General features: G+C 27.0%; 6 protein-coding genes across 7 annotated transcripts; 5 read left to right on the forward strand and 1 right to left on the reverse strand.

The window, feature by feature from the left end:
* LOC122520528 (retinoid-inducible serine carboxypeptidase-like) lies at positions 1-3777 on the forward strand. Its single transcript, XM_043640592.1, has 9 exons — positions 1-513; positions 638-867; positions 969-1199; positions 1355-1465; positions 1560-1788; positions 2246-2410; positions 2768-2845; positions 2936-3090; positions 3293-3777. Exons 1-9 carry the CDS (start codon positions 456-458, stop codon positions 3362-3364), a joined length of 1329 nt encoding a protein of 442 aa, XP_043496527.1. The 5' UTR covers positions 1-455; the 3' UTR covers positions 3365-3777.
* On the forward strand, positions 3448-7044 carry LOC122520529. The gene is made up of 9 exons (XM_043640593.1): positions 3448-3529; positions 4505-4609; positions 4699-4857; positions 4948-5196; positions 5513-5655; positions 5768-5914; positions 6022-6269; positions 6413-6577; positions 6761-7044. The coding sequence occupies exons 1-9, from the start codon at positions 3527-3529 to the stop codon at positions 6862-6864; spliced, it is 1323 nt and encodes a 440-aa protein (XP_043496528.1). The 5' UTR covers positions 3448-3526; the 3' UTR covers positions 6865-7044.
* Positions 7045-7073: 29 nt separating this feature from the next.
* LOC122520530 (39S ribosomal protein L38, mitochondrial) lies at positions 7074-9020 on the reverse strand. The gene is made up of 6 exons (XM_043640595.1): positions 8688-9020; positions 8366-8521; positions 7928-8258; positions 7689-7847; positions 7466-7602; positions 7074-7385 (listed from the first exon to the last, which is right to left on the reverse strand). The coding sequence occupies exons 1-6, from the start codon at positions 8815-8817 to the stop codon at positions 7090-7092; spliced, it is 1209 nt and encodes a 402-aa protein (XP_043496530.1). The 5' UTR covers positions 8818-9020; the 3' UTR covers positions 7074-7089.
* Positions 9021-9205: 185 nt separating this feature from the next.
* LOC122520915 (zinc finger and SCAN domain-containing protein 12-like) lies at positions 9206-13937 on the forward strand. Its single transcript, XM_043641234.1, has 3 exons — positions 9206-9580; positions 9947-10330; positions 10505-13937. The coding sequence occupies exons 1-3, from the start codon at positions 9440-9442 to the stop codon at positions 12083-12085; spliced, it is 2106 nt and encodes a 701-aa protein (XP_043497169.1). The 5' UTR covers positions 9206-9439; the 3' UTR covers positions 12086-13937.
* Positions 13938-15356: 1419 nt separating this feature from the next.
* Positions 15357-17839, forward strand: LOC122520916 (homeobox protein 2-like). 2 transcript variants are annotated; one of them, XM_043641237.1, is made up of 3 exons: positions 15357-15604; positions 15752-15808; positions 15914-17839. In XM_043641237.1, exons 1-3 carry the CDS (start codon positions 15550-15552, stop codon positions 17578-17580), a joined length of 1779 nt encoding a protein of 592 aa, XP_043497172.1. In that variant the 5' UTR covers positions 15357-15549; the 3' UTR covers positions 17581-17839. The 2 variants fall into 2 exon arrangements, with proteins under 2 accessions (XP_043497172.1, XP_043497171.1); XM_043641236.1 differs by having other exon boundaries at positions 15752-17839.
* Positions 17840-18460: 621 nt separating this feature from the next.
* Positions 18461-19434, forward strand: LOC122520779 (small VCP/p97-interacting protein). Its single transcript, XM_043641036.1, has 3 exons — positions 18461-18677; positions 18961-19128; positions 19269-19434. Exons 1-3 carry the CDS (start codon positions 18612-18614, stop codon positions 19281-19283), a joined length of 249 nt encoding a protein of 82 aa, XP_043496971.1. The 5' UTR covers positions 18461-18611; the 3' UTR covers positions 19284-19434.
* Positions 19435-20686: the final 1252 nt, after the last annotated feature.

The raw sequence follows: 20686 nt of genomic DNA on the forward strand, positions 1-20686 counted from the left end.
GCTCTACAAAATTATCCCCCCCCCCTACCTAAAAGTTTTACATATCAACCATTACATTGCCCTCTTGCAATAGTGCAACTTTCTCTTTTGAAATTTTTTAATAAGATTTTATACAATGGAGATATTTAGGTGTTCCCATTTATATGGTCCACCCTGTATATTAAAAGATGGAATACCGTTACATTTAAAATACTTTAAATTATCGTGCGTAGTGTATGTACACCTACGTATCGATATATCTATATATTTTCTTTTCATATTACGAAAATCACATGATATCAAATTATTACTTATAAAATCTTCTAAAAATACAGATACACATATATATACTTTGTCATAAATGTCACTTATATAAAATCGTATCTAATCTGTCTTATGTATCGATAAGACGGTATATTAAATACAATCGTTAAAATCCGTGCAATCATTGTTCCAGTAAATCTTAATTTGTAAAGATGCAACGTGTAACGTTAAGTGTTATCATTTTATCGTGCCTTCTTTACGAAAGTGTCGGTGAGATTTAATATAATACAATAATATAATATATTTATTTTTATTACGATAATATAAAATAAAAAAAATAACAAGAAAAAGGAGAGAATACAAAAAATACTGAATTGATTAATTTTGATATTAGGAAAAGTAGGTTTTGGTCCGGGTGAACAAGATTGGGGACATGTGACGGTTAGACAATATGCCCATATGTTCTGGTGGCTTTATTACACCACGGCAAACGTTCAATCGTATTACGAAAAACCCTTAGTGATTTGGTTGCAAGGTGGTCCCGGTGGATCCTCCACTTCTTATGGAAACTTTGAAGAACTTGGTCCTCTCGATATGAATTTGAAACCAAGGAATCATACGTGGGTAGGAATTTGTTTCTTTTTTTTTCCTCATATCGAACATTTCCAAATAATAATATCATAGAAATAAATAGAATATTTGAAAATATCTCTTTTCTCTAACAGGTTAAAGATTACAATGTTTTGTTCATCGATAATCCAGTTGGTACTGGATTTAGCTATGTTGAAAAGTCAGAAGCATATGCTCGAACGAACAAACAAATTGCTATTGATCTCGTTGAATGCATGAAAGGTTTTCTGAAGAAATTACCTAAATTTTCTAATGTACCTACTTATATCCTAACCGAATCGTATGGTGGAAAAATGGGGGCTGAATTTGCACTGGTTTGGTATAAGGTCTGCTCCTTTTTTCATAGAAAAAATTATATATATATTATTAGATATTTTAATATATATATTTATGTTTCATAGAAAAAAAATTACATTTACTAAGAAATATTTACAATATATATATATAACATAATGTTATATAATGTATATTAAATTTACAGGAACAGCAAGCAGGTACTATTAAAAGTAATTTAAAAGGGGTTGGTCTTGGCGATGCTTGGATATCTCCAATCGATTCTGTCATGACTTGGGCACCTTTTTTACTTAGCACGGTAATACTATTGGATAAATTGTCTCATGTATTATAAACGATCGATCATCGTAACTGCCAAGTTAAGATATAAATTTCATATTTCATTTCTTTAGGGTATGATCGATTCTAACGGTTATAAAAAAATTCAAATATCAGCCAACGCGACTAAAGATGCAGTTGATAATGGCCGATGGTCAATGGCCACTACTTTATGGAGTTACACGGAAAATGTCATTGTCAAAGTTACGGATAACATCGATTTTTATAACATTTTAACCAAATTGTCTCCTGCCTACGAACGTTCTCGAACTCTAGGATTGTCATCAATTTATACCGTAGGAGGTGATCTTATTTTATCTATTCTATGAATAGGACGATTTTAAAAAAAGAAAAAAAAAAAATAGAAAACAACATTCTGTACTTTGAGATAACATTAGTAAATTATTATTAAATGTCAACTTCGTTAACGTGCTACAATACAAACAGCACAGTTGGATAATGATAATAATAATAACTCGTTCGCGAAGTACCTAATTCAACTCGGTTTGCAAAATAACATATACATACATTCAAATTCAAAAGGTAATCATTTCAAAAGCATGATAGATAGATATATGTGGTATTGAAATCCTTAAATCAAGAATATTCGCACAATGGTAACTTATGAATAGATCTGACAATAGTCGGTCTATTCAAATTATTCAAGCTGATGATATACGAGAGATACTTAAACAAAAATCATAATAATAATAATAATAATAATAATAATAATAATAATAATAATTTGATTATACCACAGATGCTAAATATCACAATTTGATTCAAAAAGATAGTAGAAGTTTAGAGGATTTAATGAACGGACCGGTAAAAACTGCACTCGGTCTTAAAACTTTTCATGGTAGACAATCCAATATGGTGTTCAATATGTTGATGGAGGATTTCATGAAACCGGTTGTCGATAAAGGTAATTCTCTCTTGACACAATTGTAATAGATGTACATTATACAATAAGAAGTTAAAATATCACAAAATGAGATTATTTATCAAAAGAAAAAGAGTGAGAGAGAGGTTATATATCTTCGATAATTTTTCTTCCTGTTATGTGTTTTGCTATAATAATAATAATTATTATTATCTATCTGTTAATTTCAAAAATACGCTTTCCAAATGCTTTTAGATAAAATGTTCATTTAACCTCACGAGAGTAAATTAAATATCACGGAAAGCTTAAGTACATATTATTTATTATCTCCATCGAGTTAGATAAAAATGTTACTCTTCAGTGTTATGTGTATGTACATAATGTTATCGTATTTTATAGTGGAACTCTTACTGAACGAAACTAACATCAATGTGTTTGTATACACCGGGCACATGGACCTCATCGTTGATACGCCAGGCATAGAACTTTTTCATTTATATTATACATCTTTTCTATATTTTCTTTTTATTTTTGATCAAATATTCGAATAAGATTGAAAATTTGTAGGCACGGTACTTTGGGTTGATAAAATCAATTGGAAAAATGCTTACGATTGGAGTAACGCTAAAAGATTGTCATTGGTTTCTGATCGCATTATCGAAGGTTACTCTAAACGTTACGGTAATTTTGGATTTTATTGGGTCAACCGAGCAGGACACATGGTATTACATATATTTCTTATAATAATTTCTTATAATAATTTTTAAAACCATAACGAAAGATATCTTATATTTATTTTTCAACAAAATATTCGTTTGACTAAAATATGTTTCTTAATAACTCAAATAACTTATGTTAGATGAATTTTATAATTATCGGCTCACATATTGAATAAAAAATCTTCAATAAATAATATTATTTTAGGTACCAAAAGATAATCCTGCAGCCATGGCGCAGATATTAAAAGATTTGACAACAAATGCATATACTAAATGATTTTGATAATTATTTGTAATACCGAAATAATCCTGCCACCCTATACCCTAATAAAAATATTTTCAAAGGAAGTGGGCTTCGTACACAGCAATATTGTTTACTCTATTTAATTAAATATTGACATAATCGATTATCGAAATCGGAATAACTAAATTCAAAACCATGGTGTGTTGCTTTATTTAACAGAATTAACTAGCCGATTGAATTTTTACTCTGCTTTCCACGCAAAATCGATAAACCAACAGCATATATATATATTTATGTATATACGCATCAGGAAAAAATAAATATATTCTACAGTATAACAAAAATTGTACTAAAATGTTTACTGCAAAACGAATCAAAGTTCACAAAATGTCAGACGAACGATGGACCAATAGAGATAAAATAAATCAGTATCGTGGAGTTCTTAAGTTATATGGTTAATTAACAATTTTTTTAAATGAATATAATTAAACAAAATTCTACGAAAAAATTATGTTTTTATTCTTTTTTTTTTTTTAATTTTTTTTATTATTGAAATAATTTCAAACCTTCGTAAAGAAATGCAAAAATAATTGTCATAAATTAAAATTATATTTGATCACAGATCGAGAAAAAAAGATTCGTTCATTGGAATTAATTAAATTGAAGCAAAGAGTATCGAAAAATTTGAAATCTATACGAACAGATGTTCGAGAGTATCGCGGTATTATTCGTGATGTTGTAACTGGAAATAAAACTCATCTTTTAGCTATATTACAACAATATGATAACTTTCATTTAGCTTTTGGTCAACTCAGTAGAAAAGTAATATAATTTATCTCGATATTTTATTTATTTAATTAATCAGAGGATTGTTTTAAGAAAGAATTTTTTTTTATATACAAATTTTCTATCCACATTTTGAGATTCTATCAATGAAATGAAATATAAATTATTCTAGAAGATAATTTCGAGATGGTTTTTCTTTGGGACGATATTTTGAAAAGATTTAAAATCTCAATTTTGTTTGATACACAATTTTACTAAACTTTGATTAAAACGTTTTAAAAATTCATAGCTCACTTAAACTTTATAAAATCACAATCGCTGTGTCGGGAATATAAACTAACTTTTCAAAAGGCATTCAAAAAGTACTTAAAACTTTCGATGTTTTAGGAAATTCTCGATAGAATTGATCAAAACAGTGAATTATACCATCGACAATTGGACAAAATACGTTACGAGAAAGAAAAATTAGCTAAACAATATTTCGATTTACAAGTACGTCGCGTTTATTAGAAAATGTAAAATATTTAAACTATTGTATTACTAATTTTATCCATTTGATTTTATTATTATCAAAAAATAAGGTTGAAAAATGTGTATTACTGGAAGAAGAGGGTAAAGAAGTTCAAACAGATCATTTGCATCAACGTTTGTCTGCATATTTGCAACGCTCAACAGCTAAACAAAATGGCGCTAAGGCCATGCAATCAACTTATGTAACGATGATTAAGATTTTAAAAAAAGTACGTTTTTCTGCAGGCTTTTGTAAAATTCTTATCTTTCTCATTAGAGATTTTTTGATTATTCCTTTATATTTTCGTTTTAATATGTAGGATACAATGTATTTCGATGCAGTTCTTAATGCTTTGAAAGATGATCAAAAGGATCAATGTAAGGTGATAGTAAAAGCAACAGTAATGGGACAATTGGGAGCAGAAAATCTTGATGATTTAAAAGAAAAATATAAAATAATAACTCGAGATGTTTTAAAACATATGAAAGAAAGAGAACGTACTTTAATTACAGCTCGCGAACGTGTTGCCGATCTATGGGAATATGCAAAATCGTTAGTTAGAATCGAAGTAAGTAACTATTATATTTTTTAAATTATATTTTACACACACACACACGCATAATGTAGGAGTATATTTTTATTTAATAAAAATTAAATTAATAACATTTGAATAAATTTGATTAACTGAAATAGACTTGTTTTTTGACACCTCGTAATGATCGTAATGATGTTATATTTAAAATATAAATGTAGTCCTGAAACATCAAGTTTTCGTAACTTGAAAAGAGGGATCACATTAAGATGTTATATTTTCCACTGCTTTTTCATTTAAAGTGATTAATTAGATTCTAAGGGAAGTATAAGTAAACATACTGCATTCACAGAGCAACGAAGATCTTAATAAAAAAAATGCCAGCTTTAAGGGGAAATCCGATCATTTAGAAAGTCAACTTAAACGTTTGGAAGAAATTTGTGAAATATTAAAAGATACCGTTTTAGTTAGAAGTCATAACGAATTATTTCCAAGGTATGTGTAAAAAAATAATGAATATATCTAACAATAATACAACAACGACGATGATGATGATGATAATTTTATCGCATTAATTTGAAAATAATAATTACAACAATGCACACAGACTCGAAGAACAAATGAAACAGAAGACACGTTTGATTAATCAATTTAATTATAATATCAAAGAACGCAATAATCTTGTAATTAAAAAAGAAGAAGCTATTATCCTTTTGGAAAAACTTAAACACACGATGGTAGCAACAACAGGACAGTATGTAAACTTAATTAATAATTGTATACAATTGTAAATAAATCAAAATTTAATCTCGTAATTGAAAATAAATCAAACATATAAATCGTTTCTTATCTTATTGTTAGATATAGGATAGATAAAAAAGCTTTGTTGGAAGAGATTGAAGCTCAAAAGAAACGTTTTGTTGATTGCAAAGAACAAAGAAGATCTCATGGTGAATTATCAATGAAGATAATAGCGGCATTACAAAATATGTTACTTATGCTTGTCTGCATCAAACGTGGTAGAGTTGAGAGAAGACAGTTGAAAAAGACGAAGAGTATAGATGAGTTAGATGAGGATGAACCTATCTTAGAAAAAATTGAACCGGATGGTTATTAATTTATATTCGAGTTTCTCGTAGTTAAAGAAAATCTTTTTTTTGTATATTATTATATAAAATAATATATAAATATATAGAATATTATAATATGATATATACTAATATATATATATATATATATATATGTTTTTTAGGCTCAGTATTAATAGCACAAATTAGTCGAAAAATGGGTTCTCTTTTCGGAATGAGCAATTTTGAATTAGACAAAGAAAAGGATGAGAAAGCAAGAAACTTATATCAAAGTTATGTCGCTGATTATTCCTCTAATCTCAAATTTGGAAAGGACATATTAGAGCCAGGTAGAGATTTATTTTAATCATATATGTATATAAGAGATTCCTAAATATTAAAATGTAAGAGTAATTTACGTTAAAATAATTAATTATGAATTTCTCACGAAAAATTACAAATTTTAATATAGTTAAATTTCAACTCATCAAAATTAAATATTATATATATATTAAACGCGATAATTATTTCAGCTCTGATCGTCGAACATGAAGTCATAGATCCAAATATATTAACTCGAGCTGATGTCAAAGCTCGAAGTAGAAAAATGGTAGAAGCTAATTTGAAACTTGACTAATTTATATTAATATGAAGATTTATTTATTATTTAACCCTTTTGGAAAATTTTTAATCTATATCACACACATGGCTAATATTTATGCTAGTTTAGGTAAACATGATGAAATGTTTCTACGCATATATTTTTTAAAAATTATTATTATTATTATTATTATTATTATTATTATTATATATTATGTATTATGAAGAAAAAAAGTATACTTTTTTTTTAATTATAGATATACTACTCATTTATATTATTAATACGTCCCCAGCCTAGTCTTTCTTTTTTCGTTTCTACTCTCAACCAAGAAGGCATAGATTTGTCCAATGCATGAGCATTTGGATATTTCAATGGTGGTTCTGGTTTTCTGAATGGATGAACCTTTTTCAATTTCTTTAATAAAAATTCCTTATTTATTTCTTTTTGATCCCTGTATCTATCTAAATATAAATTAAAAGCTCGTCTTCTGGGGAACCATTCCTGCGGCCTTAGATATGGTTTTGGAAAATCGTACTCAAACACTGGTTCTTCCATTTCTAAAAATACATATAGTAAAATTTTCATTTCAATCAATTTATATAAATAATCTATATAAATAATTAATATTAATACATACGTAAATTATAATGATAAAAATCAGTAAGAGATTGATCCCAGTCCGATTGGAAAAATGCTATTCCCGCTGGTGTTAAATAATCTTGATGTTCTCTATAAAATTCTAACGTATTCCAATCACGTTCCAATAAATTTAGACTGAAACGTATCATAAAAAATTAATTTATTAAATGCATTTATAAATAAATTTCAAACTTAGTATATTAAAAAGTATATTTCCTTACCAAGGCTGTTCCTTTTTATATTTTGTGTAATCGATACGTTTATCCTGCTTATATAATACAAATATATATCTACAGTATCCAATACCACGCGATGGTATTGGTCTTAAATAATCGACTAGTTGTTCTCCTTTTGCAATGTCATTTCCAGGTATATTTCCACTATAATTAAATATAATCTATCCAAAAATTTGTTCTCACAATTGTAATATCTCAAAAGTATATAAATTATAGAGGCTTACATAAACCAGTGGCAATATTCGTTAGAAGGATCCGTAAAGTTTCCATCTGGTGTAGTCATTAATAAAGTCCATAGCGTATCTGAGCTAGCAATATAGTTAATGGTAGGTTGGTTTTTAGCTTCACTCGGTTTAATTACATTTCCAGTATAAACTCTAGCGAGTACATCATCTATACCCAAATCATAATCTACTTGTAATTGTATAACCGGATAAAAAAATGCATCTTTATACAAATGTTGATAGACTCCGTAATGTTCTGCAATTCTATAAGTATGTTCTGGCCCATTTGTTTCCCACCAAATCTCTCTTGCTTTTTCTAAATCGATATTTACTGTAGAAAGAAAGATTATAAAAGTTTAGTGACATTTATTTAAAGAATTGATAAAGTATAAATTGAACATTAGATCGAATGATTGAAATCATATTTAACACGCTTACTTGCCAATTTGCGTGAACTTTTCTCTAATTCAGAATTCTTCTCATTAGCTTTTAGTTCCGCATTCCATTCTTTCATCAATGTCTTCTTAGGTTTTGTAGTAAACGGTAAACCAATATTAACTTGATTTTTTAAATACTCTTCTCTTTTCTCTGCCACTGAAAACAAATAGTATATTTAAATAAATATATCAAAGTAATATGATGAAATATATTATTATAAATATTATACCTAATGATCAAATTATATTGAAAACACATGTGTCAAAATGTGTGTGTGTGTGAATATAACAAAATAATGAAATATATTCAAAGAAATATTTACATGCCAATCGTTGTTCCAATGAACGAGCAATTGTCGGAGGTTTTCCCCATAAACGATGACCATATCGAATTTGTTGACCATTAATATTTAATAAATCAGTGGAAAGTGAACGAAAAATCCTTCCTGCCATATCTCACACTTTAGTTACATGAAATTAAATATCCTAACCTCAATTAAGATTGCTATATCGAACGATATTCATATACTATTCTTTCTGTACATACACACATAAGTACGTTTATATACTAACTTATCTACTTACATTCACTTTTAAATGTGAATTTAAAATATTAAATGAGCATAAACAATTTCTCTTTTTTAGATATATTAAATAAAATGTATTTATTCCATGTATATATAGTAAAAGTAATAGTTAACCTAGTTAATAATAAAATTGTATGAAAATATATATAATTATATATTATAATTATATATATAATTGTAAATCAAATTATGGTATCACATTAATATGAAATTTACAATTAGATTGTAAATGAAATAACAATTGATGCTTGGAGATTGATGTATTTGAATTTTTGGCGGGTTAATGAATAATTGTTAAGAGAGCGCAGTCTACAAATGGCTACCGATACAACCAACGATACGAAGCAGTCTTATTTTCTCTATTATAAGTTACGATACTGAAAGTGCCGAAGGAAAACGGTGATTGATGTTTCGAACGCGTTTAATCGCAATTAAAACTTTTCGCAATTTTCTAATAATTGCGATAATTCGTTTCCCGCGGGAAAGCAATGTCTGGATATCGGAAAGTTAATTACTACGAGCTGTGCAGATTGTGTACCAGCAGCGAAGGCAATAAAATGAACATATTTCGTGATGAAGGTCGCAGGCGACAACTTCAAACAAAAATTCAAACATGTTTACCCATTCAGGTGAGGAAACATGCTTTTGACATGAAATGGACTTGTACTTCGCGGTATCAAAATTGCTCTGTTTTTAGACTACAGCAAGCAATGATAGAAATTATAAATTACTGTAACATTCCGTCCACTGCTAGAAAAAAAAAAAAAATAATAATAATAATAATAAATAAAATATGAATATACATATACATACATATATATACGTATATATATAAATAAATAAATACAATAAAGAAGTTTATAAGAAATTCTTAAGTATGCCTAAATTCAAATGAAAATTCTCTCTGTAAATTCAACTTAATGAATTTACGCATAGAGAAGCATATAAGGTTTTTCAATATATTAAGACAATTCCATATTCGTGTGAACTTCAAGGTTTTAGAAGAGGATTCGTTACCTAAAATCGTCTGCCACGAGTGTGTCAGGAAGTTGGAAAATTTCCTTGAGTTCCGAGAAACAGTTGTTAGTGCAGAGGGTATGCTGGAGTCATATTTTACTTCGCTCCGCTATTCTGAGGATTTTTTAAAAGAAGGTAAAGTGTATGTCAAAAACATTGAGAGGGAGAGATCTTCCACTCCTGATGCCGAAGGTTCAAAGTCAGAGGAGAAAATATTAGGAAATGCAGGAAATCAAGTTCTAACTGACGAACAACATGGACAACTTCAACAACCCGTTGTCGTTAGCAATATCAATGCATCAAATATACAAATCATCAGCGGTGTCCAAGCTAGGGTACAACAATATAAATGTGCCATGCAGGTTTGTTTCTAACGTAATAATTAAATAAATTTAATTATAAATTTCTTGCTTACTTATGTTTTGTGTGTATCGTAGATATTTCTAATGTGATTATATATACTTATATATTGTTATTACTAGATTAATTAATGTACTTTAGAATTTCTAAAAATAATTGCTTTTCATTTTACTTAGATGCAATCAAATGGTGATATGTCAGCTGCAGTTGTAGAAGCTACAGCAGAAACTCATTACAGTTGTCAACAACAAACATCTCAACATGTATCGCCTCAAAGATCTAATGAAACACAAAATGAAATAAGTGAACAGGCAACTCAATCGCCTCAAATACAAAATCATAATCAAGTGGTACAACAAGGACAATCTCAAAGACAAATTTCACAACAATTAACTCAATCTACTCAAATAACACAACAACAAAATCAGACTCAGCTTAATCATCAACAACAAGGACAGTCACAGATAACTCAGCAGATACACCATTTGCAGAGACAACAAAGACTTCAACAAATAGATAAACAACAAGTGCAAATAGCTACACCGCAAGAATTTATCGTAAAACAAGAGTCTTCGCCTCAAGTTCAACAAAATAATAATATTATACTTAAGGCAGATACAGAGGTGGAACAGAATCAACAAATAATACAAAAAGTTACAGATATTCAAAAAGAAGATAATGCATCTCCTTGTCAAAATTATACTACAGTACAGGCTGCTCCAGAGGTATTTTTAAGTTTAGGATTTAAAGAAACATCTTTACCCAATCAATCAGTTCAAGATGAAGGAAAAGATTTTAAAGACTTTACTAAAAGTGAAGATGTTATGTCCCGCACTTCCATTGGACAAATATCAGAATTTCTTAGAATCAGATCAGGCACTGAACAGACACCTTTAATTACTGTTAATCCTCAAGCTATATCACAATCTAATAGGAGTAGTCTATGCCATAATTGTGGTAAAAATTTTTCATCCGTAAGTTCATTGAATAGTCATACTTGTTCACTGATAAACGAAGGATCAGATTCAATAGTGAAAGAAGAAACTATACAAGTTAATGGGAACTCTTTTAATTGTGATATTTGTGCAAAGCCTTTCAAAAGAAAAGAACACTTATTTCAACATCGAAAATTACATACTGGCGAACGTCCGTATGTATGCACAACATGTGCTAAAGCTTTTAGCCGTAAGGAACATTTAGTTAGACATTCTGTATCACATACAGGTGAAAAAATGCATGAATGTGAATTGTGCGGCAAAAGCTTTTCACGCAAGGACAATCTTCACAAACATCGTAAAACCCATGGTGTAGCAGGTCCTTATATTTGTGAAACTTGTGGAAAATCTTTTATGGTGAAACATTATTATGTGATGCATTTAACAATGCACGCATCAAATATCACAGATGGTAGTTGTCAAGATCCTTTGCCGTATAAATGTGACATGTGTCACAAAGCATTTGCCGTTAAGCAGTACCTTACTGCACACAAATATAGACATAGAAAGAATAATAATAATTCTGCACAGAACACTTTAAATAGGCACCAGCAACAACAATCGCAACAATCTAATAATACTGTCAACAGCATTAATGTTGTGGGGAATAATGTTGCTACGTCAGGAAATATTAATGACAATAATGGCCAGTCAAGTAATGGGCCTACAGTGGAAATACAAAACGTTGTTGAAAGAAGTGAACAGACTAATGGTTCATTTAATAATAGTCAATATCATAATAATATACAAGAATTTCAATGAGATAAGGGGAAGCGTGTCTATTATGTTCTCTTGCCAAATGGTAACAATCATAAGATTGTAGTTGTATAGGCAAAAGAAATTTTATGACGCGCTAGAATATTTTTGTTAGTTTATTTTGCTCTCGATTGTAAATGTTTTGTACTTTGATATGAGAAATCATAACTAAGAAAATATTATTTTTAAAGCAAGTTAAGGCTTTGACTCAAACGATGTCTTTATAAAATTGGCAAAACAAAAGTCAAAGTTTTAACTATGCTCCTATTCATTTGTAAGTAAAAAAGTAGACATTATAAGAGCTTTCTGTACGTACGTATATACGTACGTAAGTAACGTGTATATATACACATATATTCTTTAAGCAAATTATTATTTATGAAGAATATATACAATACGTATAAATAATGTGTTAAACAAAACACATAAATGGATACAGGTGCACAGTTAAATTAAAAATAAGAAACATCAAATAATATTTAAAATGATCAAAAACATATGATGGTCATGAGGTTGTTTCAACACCTAATTTGGATTACATTTATTACCGTATTCAAACTTTGATAAAAATTTAACAAAAATAAAATACGTTTAATATCATTTATAATTATACAAGAAAAATTGCACGCGATAATATATATTAAATTAACAACTGATGTATACTGAATATAAATGTGCCAATAATGCCAATAAAAAGGATCAAACTTTTAAAAAATCAATACTAATACAAATATAAAAAGATACTACTCTATTTTATTTATATAAAAAATATTAGACTAATTATCAGTTGTTGAATAGATAATGTATCAAAATACTCGTAGACTCATATTTTCTTTCGTAACGATAAAGAAAGAGAGAGAGAGAGAGATCAAGTTATTAATAATTTTATATAAATCTATAGAAATTTTATTTTGGATTCCAATTCATAATACGCCTCGCATATATTACACGTCAATTATCAGAACCACCATAAAGCAGCCCTCGATTCGAATCAGTGATTGTAACAATCCATGACAGTTAGAGGAAGATATGTTTATATGCAAATTTAGAGAGTATTGAACGAGAAAAATAAGACCAAAGAAATTTATACATATATAAAATAGAGATAAATAATGTTTTATTAGTAAAATAGAAACGAGAGAGCAGGGCACAGAATTAAAATACCATTGAAATTCCCTGTATTAATAATTTCTTGTTAAGAGATATTGATTGTCATTTCGCATGTGTGTGTGTGACAATATTGTCTCATATAGATTCTATACGACACGCGTGTACGTAGAGACATTATGTTAATCTTTCATTTTCACAATATATTGCGTGCAAGTGAAAATGTAAGGGTAAGAGCACAAATTATAATAATGAGTATGTGTAAGGTTTCATAACAACAAATAACGACGAAAAGGAAAAGAAAAGAAAAAAGAAGGATGAATGAACAACGCATGCGTGATTATAAAATTTTAGTAAAGATTTAATCTGCTACTGACCAAAAGAAAAAAAAAAAAGAAAATAAATAGTAATCATGTATTTTTATCCTTTAGGTTACATTTAGTGAACAACAAAATTAGCTCATTAATCAAACTAGTTATTTTTATTTATACATATTAAAGTAGCCTTGCATTTGTTATAATCATGAAATAAAAAGAGGTGAAGGCGAAACGGGGGAGATACAACCCTTCATAAAACTGTAAAATAAAGAGTTTACTACAGTTTATAATTATATAAGAACACTATATTTCTCAAAATTATAGGATTCTGTGTATACACAAATTGTCACAACACTTATTTCGCCATATTTTCTTTATACTAGACTTTATACTTGTAAAATAATAAAGCACATAGTGTGCATACTATCTGTGCAGTTTCATTTTTTCTTGTGCTGAATATGTTGATAATAACCTTGATTTATCAAAGATCATTATTAACCATGCAATAATAAAAATATAATAAATTTTTGATTTGTAACTTTTCTCTTTCTATATTATCAATATTTTTATTACGAACAATTAATTTAAAATGCATTTAAAAGCGTATTTTAAATCTTCTATAGTACAAAGAATTCATTTTCATTTAATACCAAATTGTACAGAATAGATATGTGTATATGTGGTGTCAGCTATTATAAACCAAAGACTGAGCTTTGCCATTATTTCATTAGTATTAAAAAGCAAACGTTTCAATCAATACGTCAATATGTTGTTTTCATCAATGAAACATACATTTTTAATGGCAAGATGAAAGTTTTATTTTTTTTATAAATTCTTTCAACATTGTATACTGGAATAATTTATAGATTTAAAAAATGAATATCATCAAGTTTAAACCTTTATCTCTTTCTTGGTAAGAAAATTTTTTTATTGGTCGCAATTATTCTTTATAAATGAATTTATTACTTAATAATAACAACAAATATTACAATATACAAATGTATTGTGCTTAGTTGGTGATCAGTAATATTCAATGTTTATTCTCTATTATTAATATATTTGTAAGTATTCAAATATATATATGTACAGGGTGTCTCAGCTAAATAGGATCATCTAAATATTTCCTTTATTTACTATCGTATTAAAAAACTTCGAAGGAAAAAATTGTATTATTGCAAAGAGGAAATTTAATAGTTGAAAGAATTTTTTCTCAAAATGATTTTTTTTATAAAATTTCAAAGTTATAAATGTTTCTTTAGATAAAACCCTATATTTTTTAATACATAAATAATCGGAATAATATAGTCATAAAGATCATTTTAATTGGTTTTTTCATGCTTTTCAAGAATATCGCAAAAAACTTACATATACCATTGAGCTGCATATAAAAAGCAGTACTATTTTTTCTTTTTTATTATTTTTAAATATTATTTACAAGAAAAACGCTGGCTAGTAATAATGTAAACACCCTGTATATTTGGATAATATACTTTATGATGTTTCTATTATATATACAACATAAAATATATATATTGCGAAATATATTCGATAAAAAATAAAATGCAAATTATTTGAATATAAAAAATAAATTTATTGATAATTAATTAATTGTATTATTATGACTATGACATCGATTTTGATTGATTTACTATATCGCTCGTTATTTAATATAATTAAACGAATTCGGATTATGATTCTTTTATAATGCATACTACTTTTAAAGATTTTATACATATATGTAAAAGAATAAAAATATTCTACAAATATATATATATATAAATCATATGCACTTCACGTAAATATTTATATACGCATGTATAGAATATACATGTAACTAACCAATGAGATCAGTTGTTTAAGTCATTGTTAGTGCATTTTTCTCAACGCAAGATAGCGCTCAAGTATACTACCGCCATATTTTTTTATTTCGAATTAATTCGACGTGCTTGTGTTTAACTGTCCCTACGATAATTTATTGAATTCGAATTAAATTCTATATACGAAGCTACGAATAATCTAGTGATATTTTATTTTATATATTTAAGAATGGCTTTACGTCGTCGTCGAGGCAATAATTTCACTCATTCTTTAAACCATTTTCGTAAGTGGTCGTTATATTTTAAATTATAATTCTAAATATTTTAGATAAACATGCATTTTAACTTCTACTAAAAACACTTAAGGAATTTCTAATATAGATTAGATGATTATTATTTTATAATGTTAATTGGTAACTTCATCATTTCAGAATCACTAAGCCCAAAATCAGTAGTTGGAAAAAAATGTGACAATAATTTACCCAAAGGTAAGAGTAGCACAAAAAATGAATTTGCAATAGAAAACGATATGGAAGATCATTCATTGACATCTCAAAATAATATGAAATTTGGTAACATATTGTACACATTAGATGGCAAATTAAATCCAGCGGAAGCTGAGTTAACAAAACAAGAAATCTACAGACGTCTTTCTGACAAGTATATTGCTTCGCCGCAGAAGTTTACTGAAAAATTAATAACCATTATCGAAGAGTCTATTTTAAACAATACTATTAATGCCAGTAATAATTCTCTTATTAATTTTGAAAAAATAAGTAAAGAATTGAACAAAATGTGTAACATAGAAAATGAATCTATGCCAGAAAAATTGTTTTCTACTACGATAAATGTATCACCAAATAGAGAAGTATCGACAAATGTTAGTTCTTTTAATTCAACTACGAACAATGAGGATTTAACAAATCTGGATTCTCCTGAAATAAAGACACCAGAATTAACTAACTCTAGAAAAAAAGTTTATCGCAAAACACCAATAAGTATTTTTAAAACACAAAAAAACAAGCTACGTGATGTATCTCCTGAACCATCTCTCTGGAACCCTAGGAAAAAAGTTTATCGTAAAACACCGATAAATATCTTTAAAACACAAAAAAGCAAGCTACGCGATCTATCTCTTGAACCATCTAATTCTACCAACTCATCATTTGAGTATTTAGAAGCTCAATGTAAAAGACTATTTCCTAATGAAAAAAAGAATTTGGTATCTGCACCTCCAGTAAAAGATAATAATTTGTTAAATATGGATCGTGTTTTTTCAATTTGCGAGAAACAGATGGCTTCATTGAACAGTACAGACGATTTAAAGATTAAAAAGAAAAAAAGAAGTTCAATTCTAAAGTCAGAATCAAAAAGTGAGGATTCGGATAGTTCTTACCTATATTCAATACCAAAAAATTCTATTTGCAATGAAAAAGATAGAAATGAGAATGTAAAAAAAGTAACTAGTAAAAAACGCAAAAATGATTCGGATTCTGAATACTTGAATAACACTGGTGATGATTTTAGTAAAACACTTTTGTCAGAAATAGTCAAAAAAAGACGTAGATGTTTCGACACGGCAAAAAAGATGATGGAAATTAATTCAGCATGTAATGTAATCGAAGAACAAAAGAAATCAAAATCTAACAGTAAATCGATATTAAATGTAAATTCTAATAAACCATCTGATAATAGTTCTCAGTTTATGAAAATGTTAATGTCCTGTGAAGATTATCACAATTATTTGGACAATCAGTTAACAGTGTTAGATGCATCTTCTATAAATTCTACATTTAATTCAACTCTAACCACACCCGATGAAAAGAAAAACATTAATATTAACGTAATTCCAAGTAAGAAGAATGTATCTTCATTATCCAGTCCTATGTCGTATAATGAAAATTATGAAAAAGTTTTAGCAAGATGGAATATTTGTGAAAACAGTAAAAAGAAACTCGAAACAGTGGAGAACAATATTAATAATAATGAATCTAAGTTTTTGATGACATCTGGTAAATTGTTTACGAAAGGAAGACAAAAACGAAAAATGTATTTTTCAGATTTAAGTACTTTGAAAAAACAATCATCATCACCGAAAACCGTGATCAATAATAATTCTAATTATAATACTAATAGTAAGTTATTGCCAGGGTTTAAGTACAAAGCCGAATCTAGAAAGTCTAGAAGACTGTCTTCAAGAAAATTATCTAAACTCAATGCCACACTTAATACAAATAAAGAGAATGAAAATGAGAATTAACATAGAATAATTAGATTTACAAGTACCTGATAAAAATCTATATTTGTTAATTTATTTTTTTCTCAATAAGCTTGGTTGTCGATTCGTCAAAAGATTTTATATTGGAGAAACTATAACATAATTATATTTAAAAATTATACTTAATAACAAATATATAATTATAAAATGTAAAGACAACACAATGACAGCATTTTTACAAACAACGATATGTGCATTCTAATAATTTTGATTAATTTTATGTATGATATTATAAAAAATAGTTTAATAAATATAATGTAAAAATTGTTATATTATAATAGTACTATGCAATAATATTAACAAGTTTTTATGTTTTATAAGATATAGTATAATTAGATATATCTGTAAATAAAGATGTAATTTTACGATTATTATTTCAAATTAGTTTAAATATTCAATTATATATATACTAAATGGTGCTTAAAATCCAAATAATTAAATATAATCATTTAACAATAAGATGCAACAGTAGACTGTTCAAATTAAGACTTTTAATAAATACACACATACAAGATTTACTAATATATAATTTAGCATTTATTTTTATTAATTTTTATTATAATTATTCCAGGGTCATTTATATAGAAAATTATATTTTTAGATACTTCGCGTTCTTGGATGTAGTTAACAGATTCTAACAAATATCATAGTTAAGCATAAATATTATAGGATATATTTGTTGTAAACAATTTTTCGAAATATAAATTTGTAATTTAATTTATATACTCGTACACGTAAAAAATTTTATTTTCATATAATTTAAATTATAAATTTTAAAATGTTAAAAATTACGATTTTCACCTAATTTTTTTTTTTACAGTTTATTTAGTAATAATTTAGTATCTAGAATTTTTTGAGCTGAAACGCGCAACAAGTTGACAACCTGCTGAACAAGGTGCTGTTGACAGTTGGACGCAATAGATCGAACATTGTTTTTGTCCTTTTATGTAAAAAATACAAGCTTAGAAAAAGTTTGAATACTTTCTAATCAATAATTTATTTTCATCTACAATATGGGGAATTTGTGTGGATCTTGTTGCAAGGAATCATCATCGTATGAAGATTTAACACCTGATTTGGTAAGTATATTAATTTTTAAGGTTATATACAGGTACTCTACAATTATTATATTATGCACATAATCACGGGTATGTACATTCGACTATTAATATTCTTGTTAATTAAATGTATGTATCCCTTAGATGAATTTTAATTAAATTTTATACAATTTTACATTATAAAATATAAGTTGTTACTTTACATGAGAAAAATTGATAAACAAATTTGATAGTCTTACAATGGATGCATCAAGATTTTTATTATGGTTCCTTCATACAAATTCATTTTTTTTTTTTTTTTTAGGAAACAAGACGACGGATGCAAATGGAAGCTGCAGAGAAAAGAATAGCGGAACAAGAACAACGAGGTATAAAAGATATTGAATCGGTTAAAAGGAAACAGAAACATGCATTGGAAATTGCAAAACGGGAAGAAGAAGCTGGTAATATGAGTGGACAACATCAACTAAAGGTATAGAGTATGATTAATCTAATGCGGAAAGCTTAAAATTTATTTTTCATGTATTGATATTTCTATACATAAGTTAGAAATTAAATTAATATAAATTATTTTTTTATCAGATTTTAATGAAAATGATTTATTCATTACAGTGGCAAGTGAATTGAATCAAGAAAATGGATACATGGAAAAAGTGCACTTAATTAAAAAACGAATGATTCTATATATATTACAATGCTTCGCATAAATATGCAGAAGCTACTAAGATATCAGTAAAATGTCTCATTGGCTATACGATATATAATATTTAAAAACAAACATTAAGCGTTTAGAATTTCTATTATTAAATAATATATTCTTTATTGAAATATAACATTTTTAATTGTCTTTATTTTGTACATTAGGTATATATATGTTTGAGGAAACTTTCATTGCAAAACAAAGAAAATTTTTATTTATTATAAAAGCATTTACAACAAATTGTATAATATTATATTCACTTAGATTATAGGTCATTGGTATCATTGTTCAAATTTTTTTTTTATTCTAGTATTTTTCAACAAGTATTTTATTTATAAGTCATATTATATATTCTTAATATATTACCGTTACAAAGTTATTTATTTTTCGTTATAAATGTGTGGAAGAACATACCAAATTTTATTTCATTTTCTTCATTATAAGACTAATTCGAGCTTATTATTAAATATCAATACAACAACTAAATGTTAACGTTAATCGTATCATAAATGTGCACATTTTCAAAAATTATCCATGTGGTAGGGTCGACGAATATTAAATGTAAAATGATTTTTAGCACATGTATCAATCTGGAGAAAAAGAAAGACTAAACTTTTCGATTATTTTAAAAATAAATTCTATACTACTTGGGAACATAATTCTTCTAACAAAATAATTTATATTACATATTACGATGTTAAAAGTACATATATAAAATATATGGTATTAATATTGTAGCACAATTCTATTTAAAATATCTGTTATCTATTACGTTAGATTATACAGATTATATTTTTGTTATTAAACACACTCATTATATACGTATATAATCATTGATATAAATTTTCAAATAATATTACGTTATATTAAATTGATTATCGGTTGTTAAAAAACTATCCTAACTATTAGTTACGTAATAAATTATGTTCATTTAAATATTTGCGCATAATTTATAATAAGATACAAAATCTTACATTAATAATAAAATATAAATTCGAGTTTCGAATTATTTTAAGTTATCATGTTTGTAATTTATAATACAGATTTGCACCATTTGCATTTTACTAATGTATTTTTTAGTTCATTCGTATTTCGTGTAGACTCGTAATTTGTAATTAATAATGTTAATAACAAACTTTACTATTATCTTCAAACATAATTAATATAAATCAGCTTTCACGCGTTTAAGAATAACGATTAAATAAAGTAAAATATTAATTTGAAACAAACGAATACCGGTCAGAACATTTACAATATTTAAAACATATCGATAATCAAGATAGATATAAAAAAGGACAAATTATTCCATATAAATGATTTAACTTAACGA

This window comes from Polistes fuscatus, unplaced genomic scaffold, assembly GCF_010416935.1.
Source record: "Polistes fuscatus isolate 324 unplaced genomic scaffold, CU_Pfus_HIC Scaffold4, whole genome shotgun sequence".
Lineage (NCBI taxonomy): Eukaryota > Metazoa > Arthropoda > Insecta > Hymenoptera > Vespidae > Polistes > Polistes fuscatus.